This window comes from Sinohyriopsis cumingii, chromosome 3, assembly GCF_028554795.1.
Source record: "Sinohyriopsis cumingii isolate HCF-2022 chromosome 3, ASM2855479v2, whole genome shotgun sequence".
Classification (NCBI taxonomy): domain Eukaryota; kingdom Metazoa; phylum Mollusca; class Bivalvia; order Unionida; family Unionidae; genus Sinohyriopsis; species Sinohyriopsis cumingii.
This window is the reverse complement of record NC_142963.1, coordinates 135492202-135506146: the sequence shown is the minus strand read 5'-3', so window position 1 is coordinate 135506146 and position 13945 is coordinate 135492202. Positions and strand designations below refer to the sequence as shown.

Genomic DNA, 13945 nt, shown 5'->3' with positions numbered 1-13945 from the left:
AATGACTATGTTGGAAAATTGTATAAACCTAAATGACCAAAAATAATTGTAATATTTTGTATTGCATTATTCCCTCGAAGGAAGTGTTCTTTTACTGTCTGAAAAGACGTTCAAGGAATTGGAGATTGGAACATGCGACCATTTGCCCTTTTTAACTGCTGAGTGCTGAAAACATATATGATATTCTCTTTATTATGATTCTCAAAATTAGTAAGTATGTTCTGACCATATTAGATATCATATTGGCACAATTTTCATTTACGACCAAAGACAATGCGTAAGAAGTCTGTTGGTGAAACTCTATGAAGAATATTATTCCGGTGGCACGTACCACGGTATATTTTTCATTGTAGCGGTATGTCTGTAGTTTCTGTCAATACAGAATGGATTTATATTCCCAAGGAATTATGACACGATTTTAATTATATTAATAATGTGTTCTGAGTATTCATGACGTAAATAATTATCTATTTTATCCAACAAGGTTGTATCTGTCACAGTTTAATGGTTAATATTACAAATATAATTACATATATGACCCTTTAACAACCATAATTTAAATGGTTGTATGTTCATCAAACAATGCGATTTTAATTTTTCATGTAAATGAACATCTTCATGGCTAGAATGCAGAGCAAAAGCAGAATCCAGGGACAGACAATATAACATTCTTCCTGTCTCTCGGTTAACATCTGCTTTTTTCATTTGTTTTCTTTTTATTCTTTTGTAGTTTCTTTCTTCACTTTTGTCTGTATCATTTGTTTTAACTGAGCATTGATTTATTGTTTTAAATAGCATTTACTAAATTGGGAGTTTGCTTATATCAATGATAGTGCCCATTTGTTCTATTTGAGTATTGATTGTATTGTCCCAGCTTTAGTATTGTTTATACGCATGGTTGCTTCATATCAGTTCTTATTGGGTTATTTTAAAGTTCGTTGTTTTGTTTTAATTTTATATTTTATGGCAGCGATGGACTTCCCTACCGTGACCTAATGGAATGTTATGAAAACAATTTTGAGTCAAATCAAACTTTCAGAAATATTATGGAAACCGGAAGAAAGAAAGCATTAAACATATGGTATCACTCAAATACAGTAAATATTTGCTTTCTTGTTGAGTAATTGTGTTTTTTTTTTCTGCCTCTCCCTGAAAAATATATTCCCATGGTTTTGACATCCCACTCAAAGTTTCCCCACCTTTTATATAAATAAAATTATAGACAAAATGTATTATTTTATCAGTAGGCTGTATTATGTAGGCATGATGTCTTTCACAGTATCAGCTATAGTGTAAGATTAATCACCAAACTTTAGTTAAAATTGCAACATTGTAACAATTAGCATACATATACCAAATCGATCGAATACAAGGTACTCATCATGTAATTATCAGGGTGGATTTGGCATGTAATTTTCTTTTGAACCGAAAAATTTTCTTTTTCTTTATCTCAAGATCATTACTATTTGTATCCAAAATAATATAATGAATATAACATGGTGTTAGTTTGCTATAAATCAGAGCAAGATATTTTTCAAGATATTGACTAACGGAAATTAAACAAAAACGTGTCATGCCCCTGCCCTAGAACATTGAGTTATTGGGTCCTAATATAATTGTGGCATGCTGTGGTACGTATCGCAGTATGCTCCGACATTTTGCGGAATACCGCGGTACAAAAATATTTTTCGTAGCATCCATCTCTAGCATCAATTGTGATAAAATATTTTAAAGATGGCTACCATGTAGACCATGCTATATCACATTGGCACTATGTTATTCATGACAAACTAGATAGCACAATAAATCTTCTAGTGAAAAGCTCACGATGATACGACTTCCATTTAGGAGGAGTAGCAATAGATGTAGCGATGACAAACATGTGACAGATGTTAGCATGGGACATGACGGAAAATAGACAACATATCATCCCATAATCTCTTCTGGTCTACAACCGGTAAAGCTAAAACCTGTTCATTTTTAATGGATCGGTGTCACCATTTATACTCTTGACTTGTTCATTAATATAGCTTACCCCTTCAAGTTTTGTGTCACCATACCAGAGAACCATTTTGGGCTCCTGAATTGTGTTCAGCCGTATACCGGTCACATCAATCATAATTCCACCACTGTAATATACACACAAGCTTTAATTAGCACACTTTTCGTCAAAATTTAGCACTAGAGATATCGATGAATATGTTTGAAGAATATCAGTCAGTAACATTCCACCACAGCTTCTTGCATCAGTCAGAAACCTTCCACCACAGCTGTTTGCACATTTATAGGCTATATTTTCAATGTATATATATATATACAACTGTAATAATTACACATATCTTCAATGTATATATACACCTGTAATAATTACATATATATTTATTAAGACAAACAAGTCAACAATTCCATTTACTGAGACAAGGAGTAATATACAGTATTCTTCTTTTTCACAATTTATAAAACTTAAAGTTATGGCTTAATTTATGTCAAATATTTCAGTGGAGTTGGGATGTCGGGAGTCATTGAAAAATAATATTTATGGCAATAGGATTACATTTCGGATTGAATTGGTGACAATGGGAAATCTTATGTTATCATTGTCCACAACTTTACATGGGTGGATGTCTCGGGATGAGGTGAAATTAAAACACGATTGATATTGTTCCAGAAGTTTTGGGTCTGATGGATCACTCATTGGACAAGGCAACTTAATTTAATATTTATGTTGTCCCCGGAAATTCTGGGTCAGATGGGACATTCTGAGGGCATGGAATCTGATCTGATATTGAATTGATCTTGTCCTTAGACAGCCTTAGAACTTCAGGTCAGATGGGTCATTCTAAAACCAAGGATACATGCAATGTTACTATTGTCATCTACTATCCAGCACGCATCTTTACAATCCAGTCCAAGGCCTCAATGTCCAGTAGCATTGCAGCACACCACATATTGTATGCAGCAACTCTTTTTATTACGATCCAAAAACACACACTACAATGCAAAATCCGCTTTTATTATTAAGACTTCAAATGCACTCCACACTATAAATCTGCAATCACAGACCTTACTATAAATAACCCACATTTTGATTACAATACAAAACAAACAAACTTCGATCCAACGAAAACAGTAGAATTGTTTATACTCACACGCTATTTCTGTCGATCTATAGTTGAAATTGTCCAGCATTAGTTATTTGTAAATCTAGAAGGCTGACTACAATTCTTGGCACCTAGTTATTAGAGGCGGTATATATATATATATATATATATATATATATATATATATATATATATATATATATATATATATATATATATATATATAATCCTGATTGGTTACGCTAAATAAGTGGACATGTTTCCCACACGAAATTTCTTGGTTTTAATATGCTCCATCGCAAAATTTAGTCAGTCAAGCTTTTCCTGCTAGAGGAAAAAATATAGGAGAGTCCTAGATTGAATTTGAAAGAAATTATCTTGGTAAACATTTATCAGAGGGACCGGATGTATGGAAAGTCAAAGGACACAATTCTAGCAGCAGAAGCGACCAGAGCTTGAAGGCTAAAGGTATTTGTACCAATCGCATGTAAGTAATTGATACCAATATAATGATGTGCTTGCATTTATTTGCTTATATTTGCATGAACTAATTTGTTTTAATCCGTATATCAATTTTCTTGATATGAGTGTAACTGTGTTTGAGTTCATCTATCTGAATTCGTTCAATGATCTGTATACAAGTTTGATGAATTGTTTGAATTTGTCATCTTGATTGTTATAGGAATCAGATATTCTAAGAATTTCATACATTACTTCAGTTGATGTAAGTTATGAGAAACGTGTCAATTCTCCGATCTTAGATAATTTCACGTATGGTAAAGGCTAGAGTGCGTATTGACTGAAATTAACATTGTTTAACCATGAAGTGAGATTTCTTGTATGCTAAAGACTTGAATGTGTGTATTCGCTGTAAAAGTGTAGTTAAGCCATATAATGAATTTATTCATTCATTTGTGTAATTGAGACAAGAACGGAACTCTTATGGTTATGTCACGTGTGATATTAATGTGAGCCAGTGATGAAATAGCCATTAGCAAGTTCGTTAATCTTATGAAACTAACGTTGTGTATGGTCTGCCATGTTTAACTGGACTAGATATCCTCTGGTAACTGTTTGAATTCCGATGGGGCGATATCTGACATAACGAGAGGGGTTTAATGATCTATTCCCAGTAGGATATCTTGCAGAAGATTTAGGTTGCCTTTGTTTATTTTGAAAGGGGAAATAGTTCCACAATGTATCCACATACCTACTTATCCAAGTGTCTACGTATCTACAAACGTATGTATCGACCTACCTACACAAAGTTTGAGGAATGAAAGAGGCAAGACAATAGAGTGTTTGGAGAAGAAAAAGCAAAATGACTAAGACGAACAGCCACAGTGAAGTTGGAGTGAACCGGAAATAAGCAGGTTATGAAGTTGTACAAGGCAATGACTTCGAGTGTTCCCTCGATCCTATGATGAACCAATTCTATCATTTAAAACAGATCAGCTATTTATATAAGTATATTTGTGTTTGAAATTCGGTGAATGATTTATTTGAAAAGAGAAGTGTATCTTCCTAATGGAACTAATTATCACAGTTGTTTATTTAATTGATTGAATTGTAGTATTTTATGTATGGGGGCTCGTGTCATTATGTTCTATATATCTGCTCAGATCTATATTTATTCTATCTATAAGTTTCAAACTTTATATATAAATTACTCGATCTGGGCAGCAACACCGAGGTCGATCATCTCTAGATAACGATAGCCTAATAAAGCAGACACCTTGTAAGAAGGTACAATCCGTCAATCAACCCTACCAACTCCTCCAGCCCCACAGTACATTGTAAAATAAGTGAAATGAAATAGACACACACTAGACACGCACTCTCAAATAAACACACTACAATGGATCACATACATATGACATGTTTATAGACACACTACTAAACCCTTACGCACATACAAATACAAGAGAAAAAGTAAGGTGTTTAAAGTTTAAGGTTTTCGGAAGGTAAATACGTACACAGCATATGCATAATAAAACGTACACAAGACATACAGCACAATGTTTTGGCAACAATTATTAATATTTCTTTTTTCTAGTGATCTGGGTGGATCTGAAAAGGGCCAGTGGGGTTTGTTGACAATAGAAGAGGGTCACCACATATCACATATCTTCACTGTCCAACTCTCCAAACTTCTTTACATTGCCAGTCGATACAACATTTCCAGATTTTCCACATTTATTCCTTTTTAAAGACAGCCATGTCCATAATACTGATGATTATCCATGATTCCTTCTCAAAGGCTACCTATAGTATGGGGTAAAACAGCATGTTGGAAATGATGCTTGATGGCTGTAGTTTCACACACATACTGTTTCAGTTGTCTTCATAACAGATGATAGCATAAGACAATGCACTTATTCATATATATATATATCTGAATAAATTTTAACACACATTTTGATTGTTGGGGCATTTCAATGTTGATCCGGCCTTAGGATATATATATATATCCTAAGGCCGGATCAACATTGAAATGCCCCAACAATCAAAATGTGTGTTAAAATTTATTCAGATTATGGCGTCTCCCATTCAGCAGAGAGAAGACGTTTCTTTTATTGTAGTGAATTTCTTCAATGGCATCAAACCTTCCCTTTCATTTTCTTGTATTGCTCTTGGCTTCCAAATTTCCTTGATGTGTATGTGTCGTACAGTAGAGATTATTTTCGCAATAAATGATGCACAAAAGTGGCTTCCAAACAATTTGGAAATATGGCTTACATGTACAAACAAACATTTTTAAAGCGACTGTCACAACTGCAAAGCTTAATTTTAAATATTCCGTGTTTCCTTAGCCAAGCTTTTGAGTAGAATGTCTAAAACATTTGGAATGACGGAAATGACCAAATATTTTTTCCATACTTTTTCAATACCGAAGCTAACAAACAGTTTTGCTGCCAGATTTTGTCTGACATTTGCTTTTAAAACTTCAAAGGTATACACACACACATATATATATATATATATATATATATATATATATATATATATATATATATATATATATATATATATATAAAGACTTGCATTCTATGTTTGGTAATAAACGCAGTCTACAAACCCATTAGACAGTAAAGAGGCAATGTTGAAATGTTACCAGTCTGATGAGAATATATTATGCCGTTGCTGTTGAAAAATTCGACAATTATATCTGAAGCATGGAGGTATCAATTATTTGAGGAAATGTATTACCATCACGAAAGTTTGAAGAGTAGTCTATAGAAAGACATTAATGTCCAAGAACAAACTAGCTATAACATCCCCTTAATCATATCTCTTCGTCAGCCATTGATACTCCACCCACACTTTATGCAGGCTGCAACATTTGTATAAAAGTGAAAATAAATGGATACAACATGTTAGCAACAGCGTAAAGAAGAAAAGTGACGTCTTTGTGTTAATGGCAAGGACTTAGAAAAGCCCCGGATCGTTTATAATCTCCAGGAATATTTATTTCACAGATCTATTCCATGTTTTCCTCAAAAAAGTTGAAAAGCCCTTTCTCAGCATTCACCATACAAGAGTTGTACAAACAATCATGTCAATGAAGAAGCCAAGGATACTAAGTGATATAAATGTGATAGCACAATTACGATCGACTTTCAAAATGAATCCAGATTTGTTATTTTACTTTGTCACCGATATTTGTATGTACTGTTATCAGCCTGATAGGGATCACCTATACATCAAAGGGGACTGTTTCGTCGCATGGCCTGACAAACACCCAGGAGATACTGTTGTTAGTTTTCTTCTCATTGGCTCCAAAAAGAGAAATATAAAAAAATGACAAGCACAAGTGCATACCATGTACAGAGTCAAAGTACTAACAATAAACTTTTGATCGAGTCATGCGGTCAATATAGAAACACCCTATTGGACAGGCGTAGTGACAGCGTGTTGCGTAAAGCGACCGTTGTATGATTTAATTGTAGGTAACATAGAAGAGGTATTGAATCCCATAGCACCAGGGATAACAATGGCCGATGTTCCAACTTCCATGGCTATTGAAACTAGGTCGCAAGCTGCTGACAGTAAGAAACCTTTGCCAAAACTAAAAGTACCCGATGCTATACCAATGATAAATAAAGGTGCATTAATTAAGGAGCAAATTAGAGACGAGTCGTTGTCGATAATCAGAAATAAAGCCGCGTCGGGGGAAGTCATGAAATGTAAAGGTGGCGGTTACCATAGGTTTAAGTATAACAACAATATTCTACATAGGGAGCATACTACTCGTGAAGGCAGACGATTTACACAGGTAGTGGTGCCACAGAACTATAGACCGCATTTGTTGAAGTTAGCACACGAGTCGACGATGGGGGGTCATCTGGGGTCTACAAAAACCAAAGACCGTGTGTTTATGGAATTTTACTGGCCAGGGGCTCACGGTGATGTAACTAGGTATTGCAGATCATGTGACATTTGTCAAAAAACGCAATATAAAGGGAGAGTTAAGCGCGTACCTATCGGTAAAATGCCTTTGATTGAAACTCCATTCCAGCGCGTGGCGATAGATATTGTTGGTCCGTTATCATCTCTTACAGATAGTAAGAATAGGTACATTTTGACCATGGTAGATTATGCAACCGGGTACCCGGAAGCCGTCGCTCTACCATCCATCGAAACTGAGCGAGTGGCCGAAGCCTTAGTGGAAATGTTTAGTAGGCTGCGGATACCGGAAGAGATTCGGACAGATTGTGGGTCACAGTTCACATTAGAACTCATGGCAGAAATTAGCAGACTTCTATCGATCAAGCAATTATGGACCACTCCGTACCACCCAATGTGCAACGGGTTAGTTGAGAAGTTCAATGGAACACTCAAACAAATGTTGCGACGGATGTGTGCAGAACGTCCGAACGACTGGGACAGATATCTCCATGCAGTATTGTTTGCATACCGAGAGGTTCCTCAAGAGAGTCTAGGGTTTTCGCCTTTTGAACTCTTATATGGCAGAATGGTGCGAGGGCCGATGAAAATTCTAAGACAATTATGGTCGGATGACGAGACAGATGACGAGATTCGAAACACATACCAGTATGTGTGTAATTTGAAGGACAAGTTGAGAGAAACTTGTGCAATAGCCCATGAAACGTTAAGGCAAGTTAGCAGTCGCGCGGCTAGCTATTATAATTCAAAAGCGCGCGATAGAAAATTCAAACATGGGGACAGAGTTTTAGTTTTACTTCCGACTGAGAGAAACAAGTTAATGTTACAGTGGAAAGGTCCATATACCGTCGTAGATGAAAAGGGAGGTATGGATTATAGTATTGATGTAGGTGGAAAGTTCCGCATGTTCCGTGCTAACTTATTAAAACGCTATTACGATCGAGCGAATGCAAATACAGAACAGGGAATTTTAAACGTAGTCGGTGTAGCCATCATCGAGGTTGATGAGGAACAAGAGTCCGTTCCAGGACTTAATTTGAATGGATTACTGATTTACGAGATGGGTAAGACTGGAATCAATATGAGTCCCGATTTGACGGAATATCAAAGAAAGGAGGCTCAGGATCTTGTTGACAAATACCCAGACGTATTTTCGGACAAACCCGGTCAGACAGATGTTCTAGAGCATAGAGTTAAACTTACGTCACATGAACCATTTCGGGTCAAGGGTTACCCTATGCCTCATGCATCCAGAGATATCATCGAAAAGGAAGTTGAAGAAATGCTTAAGTTAGGGGTCATAGAGAAGTCAGGCTCACCTTATGCATCGCCTGTCGTCCTAGTCAAAAAGAAAGATGGCACGAACAGGTTCTGCATTGATTTTCGCCAATTCAGTACGCGAACGGTATTTGACGCCTAATCCATACCGGACGTAGAGAGCATCTTCGTACGTATGGCAGGGCACAAATATATTACGAAGCTGGATCTGACAATGGGATGTTGGCAGATACCGCTGTCGGTGGAAACGAAAGAAAAGACTGCGTTCGCCACCGAGAGTGAATTATACCAGTTTAGAGTTTTACCATTCGGGTTGGTAAACGCTGGGGCTAGCTGTGTAAGGCTAATGCGGAAAGTGATGCAAGGGCTGAAGCATGTGGAAACCTATGTTGACGATATTTTTATATACAGCGATACATGGAAAGAGCATCTGCGCGATGTTGCCAGGGTTCTAGATCGATTACGTAAAGATAAGTTAACTGTAAAATCTACCAAATGTAACGTGGGGTATGGAAGTTTAGAATGCTTGGGACACGTAGCTGGGAGGGTAAACGAGTTGAAACCCGACCCCAAGAAACTTGCAGCAATCAGGGATTCAGTGCCACCTGTGTCAAAGAAGCAAGTTAGGTCATTTATTGGCCTGGCTGGATATTATCGTAAATTCATCCCTAATTTCGCGGCCATTGCCAATCCTTTAACAGACCTGACCAAAAAGGGTCAGCCAAATAAAGTTCAGTGGGGGGAGAATCAGGACAGAGCTTTTAATACTTTAAAGAAGCTGTTCACAGAAGCCCCCATACTAAAGTTGCCAGAACTGAACAAAGTGTTCATTCTGAGAACTGATGCTTCAGAGTTAGGACTAGGGGCGGTATTATTACAGGAACAGGATGGAATCAAACTCCCAGTCGCCTACGGCAGCAGGAAATTGCTTCCGAGAGAAAGGAATTTCTCGGTAATAGAAAAAGAGTGATTGGCAGTAGTCTGGGGAATAGATAAATTCCAACCTACCTCCATGGCCGGGAATTCAATTTGGAAACAGACCATCAGCCTCTACTTTACCTCAATAAGGCCAAAATTAATAATTCACGGTTGATGCGATGGGCCTTGTCTTTACAACCTTACATGTTCCGGATTGAAGCCATCAAAGGCACGGATAATGTATGTGCAGATTACCTCAGTAGAAACTGAACCATTCTGTTGATCATATCGTGTGATTTCGTCGTCTTAGAAAGTATGTATATTTTTCTGAAGGGGGGAGGTGTGTTACGAAAAGCCCGATATGGCTCATTTAGTCTTCCATACTTTTCATTTAATCAGGTTGTCTTGTTTCACGCGCCGTAATATTTCTGTAAATGTAATTTTTCGTCGTATCGCGTGACGCTTTTATTGCTCGCGCGGCACGTGCGAAATAATTATTATTGCGCACTACTATATACATCGGATAGAGATATTGAAGGACACAGTCAATATAGATGGAAGCTCTAAACATATTCAGCTGTCGGGCAGGTGCCATTGTAATTTAGTTAGAGTCATAGAGCCAAACAGTTGGGTGAGTCGAATGTTTTTTAGTCAACTCTTTTCATTATTTACAATAATTATTCAGTTTCGTAAAAGCACGTTCATTGTTGTATTATGTGGTCACATCGTTTATCGTATTTGCAATTCAGTTTATTAAGATATAACCTAGGCAATACGGTAGCGAGTTAATTTCATCTAGTCACTATCACGAATAGTTTCGAAAACATGTTATGTATGTATTAATGTCATAGCATTACGTATGTTTATTTTTATTGCATAGCATTCCTATGTCTTACTTCGTACCTATCGCATATTCTTACAGTAGTTGCAACAAGACCCATTCCAATTAAATTAGACTATTGGAAAGGTGTGTTTATTTTCCATATTCAGCTCGCCGGTTATGAGCAGCCGGATGGGCTTGTGGATACCATGACGTCTGGTGTACCATTACTAGTATAACCCACCGATTCAGTGCCAACGTACGGGTACAAGTGCGGAGGGGAAAGTGACCGTGCAAGGCCATGTGAACATGTATTTTTCAATCAAGTAGTGTTTTGACTACAAGTAAAGCACAATAACAAGTAGTGTATTGACTACAAGTAAAGCACAATAACAAGTAGTGTATTGACTACAAGTAAAGCACAATAAAAAAAGTGTATTGACTACAAGTAAAGCACAATAACAAGTAGTGGTTTGACTATATGTGAATTATGACAGTAGTGTCTGACTACATAAATGTTTGCAACCAATAGTTGATTATATAGGTTTGCAACAAGCATTTGTTTATATGAACGTTTGCTGGAGATATTTGTATACATGAAGTTTATATGGAGTTGCTAGAACTTTTTGACTACATGAATGTGAAATAGTAGTCAAAGTATATTTCATATGTGTTTTATATTCATTTTATATGCTTTTCGGTGTTATTTTCATATCATTAGTACCAGTGTTTAATATATTGTCATTTGTCATCCACGAACGTGTTTATTGTTTCTTTAAAACCCTGCCCGGTCTCAAAGGGTCAGCTCGACTACGTTACAAAGGCGCACACTGCATTGTACTGACAAAAAACATTTTGTACACGCAAAGCCCGACTTTTAAATATCTTTCTTAGCCTTGGACTCGTTGCATTTAATACTTTGTTGACATGTCTCATTGTAACGACACGATTAAACAAAATGCAACAAAAATGTATAACAAAGTAGAGTGGTAACAAGTCGCTATGTTTGACTTATGGATTCACGGAAGGTGTCTCGATCAATGTTGTTTTATAAAACTGAAGCTTTAAAACAGTTGAACCAATTGATGGCAAGTGGTGATACTAAACAAGAGCCATTGACATTTGTATTGACATAAAAAGATGAATCTTTTTTATTGTGGCTTGATTCAGTAGGTAGCAGGTTTATATCCCTGATGTTAATCTGATCATTTATTAAAAGGAGAAACAACGAAACGTTCTTTGAGAAGCGGTGAAAAAATTATCGTCAGTGAAAAGAAAGAAATATGCATTTCATCTAGAAGTTAAACCCCTGCTGATAGGACCCATGTTAAGAGGCAGCTACGTTGTTAGGCTCAATTGATGGACAATGTTTAGGAGGAGTCATGGAATAATGAGGAGCAAGGAAGATAAAAAAGGACACCATTTTCTCGATATTTGTACAATTAGATCATATAGTTCCGTGCAAATGCATGCATATGAATGATGGTACCAACAATGGACAACTCATTAACCTCCAAATTTAAATCGTTCTGCTATTTAACGGTTACAACACGAATCGATTTGTCAGAAACACTACGGACAAGTTTTACAACATTTGCAGTTTTTTCACCTGAAAGTTTTAGATAAAATAGATAAATCTAACCTGAGAGACTTCAACATTACCATGAAAAGCTAAAAAAAATTTACCAGGCTATACAAAGGGATGGATGAAGGCGACACATTTATCTCGCTCCAATAACGTAGGAATGATGCAGCATCTTTCTTTTCACCATCCACTACATCTGCTAAGGAGAAATACAAGCTTGGGTCAAAAACATTTCAAAAACCTTCTTCTTCTGTTGAAGAGCAAGAGAACACAAAAAGTAAAATAAAGGGATACAAAGTTAGCACCCCACAATCCACAATCATCTCCTACTCCTATTGCTCACTGTATCGATCCAGATTCATCCAAAACAATTCCACACGAATATCAACCAACCACAATATTGAACAGTGGGACGAGCTGTAGGAATAACAACAGTCAACCCCACAAAGGAGACTATAGTCTTAATATTACATTGTTTTGTACGGACTTCAAAGGTTGTATCGTGCTGCTCAAAGCAAACTTAGAAGTGTATGTTTTGCAGGCGTGGAACAAAGATTACAAAAATAATTAGGTACACGTTACACAACCCTTTTGATTCATTTTTCCCAGAAGTGAAACCAGAGTCACTGCCATCGATCATCAATGTCAAGAAGATTTGTAATAATAAATATTTGTTTTGTGTCATAGACGTGTTTTAAACATTAGTTTGACTGCTAAAAATCATTCAAAATGCCAGCTTTACAGCCGACTTTCAATCGTGTGCAGTTCCTTTGACTTCTAAAAGATATTAAGAGTATTTGCGAGATTTAAAACTAGCTTTGAAATGATATATAACCATCCTTATGATGCTAAACAAAACAAACGGCCTAATTTTGGAACCAAGCTTTTCAAAATTAACTTTAAGAAAATACATTAATTTATTCACTGCTAAACGATTGAGACAAAAGGAAGTGTCGTGGAAGGTTTTACGAGTACTTTGAAAGAATATATGTGTAAATATGTTATACATCAACGCACATTCAAATACATCGACCTGTTACCATCTCTTGTCAAAGCATAAAATGAATCGTACCACCATAGTAATAGATGTACACCTAATGAAATGACCCATGAGCATGGAGATGGTGCTTTATCGATTGTTTGGAACACCACCTATCACATAAGAAAAAAAGATGTGTTAAAAACCGCATATTTTCCATCAAAGAACACATAAAGTGGCAAATGTTTAACTGAAGGAGTGAAAGTGCATTGTAATGAATATAAAACAAGTTTTCAGGTTTGCATTGCCCCATCCCACGTCATCGACTTTATAAAGCAAATTAGTGACTACCATGCCGTTAAACACATCAGTGGCCTATCCTTCTCAAAATTCCTCTTTTCAAAAACTACAACCCCTTTGGGTGTTGTATGAATAATGTGTATCTAAGAGTCGGATCTTTCTTGCCAAATCTGTGTGGTGGATTGTGCCAGCAACAGCACCAATGACAGCACCAACAACAACAATGTTAGTCTTGCTGCCAACGCTGGTCACCACAACAGTTATGCCAGACATAGCAACAACAACCATACTTTCGAACATTTAGAAAATCATTTTCCTTTGACATCAATTGGCTCCTCGGAAACTGAAATCATCAAACTAGGAATGACCAATTGTATTGAACCTTGCGGACGGAAAATCCTATGGATGAGTTTCCCATTAATACGATATGCTGTTTCACGGCCAGATTATAACAGGTCATACAATTGAATTATGAAGTTCATTGGATAGTTGTTTTGGTATAAACTATATATCCTACTCAAGCCCGAAATATCAAATACAGTCAAAACGACTTCATT

At 36.5% G+C, this 13945-nt stretch overlaps 1 protein-coding gene across 2 annotated transcripts in view; it reads right to left on the bottom strand.

Moving 5' to 3' along the window:
- LOC149803922 (hepatocyte growth factor receptor-like) overlaps window positions 1-13945 on the bottom strand; it is a 222033-nt gene that overhangs the window by 45948 nt on the left and 162140 nt on the right. For both annotated transcript variants that reach the window (XM_089953736.1, XM_089953737.1), the window contains one exon: window positions 2036-2129. In XM_089953736.1, the coding sequence (XP_089809862.1) occupies window positions 2036-2129 (94 nt within the window). The remainder of the gene's footprint in view (window positions 1-2035; window positions 2130-13945) is intronic.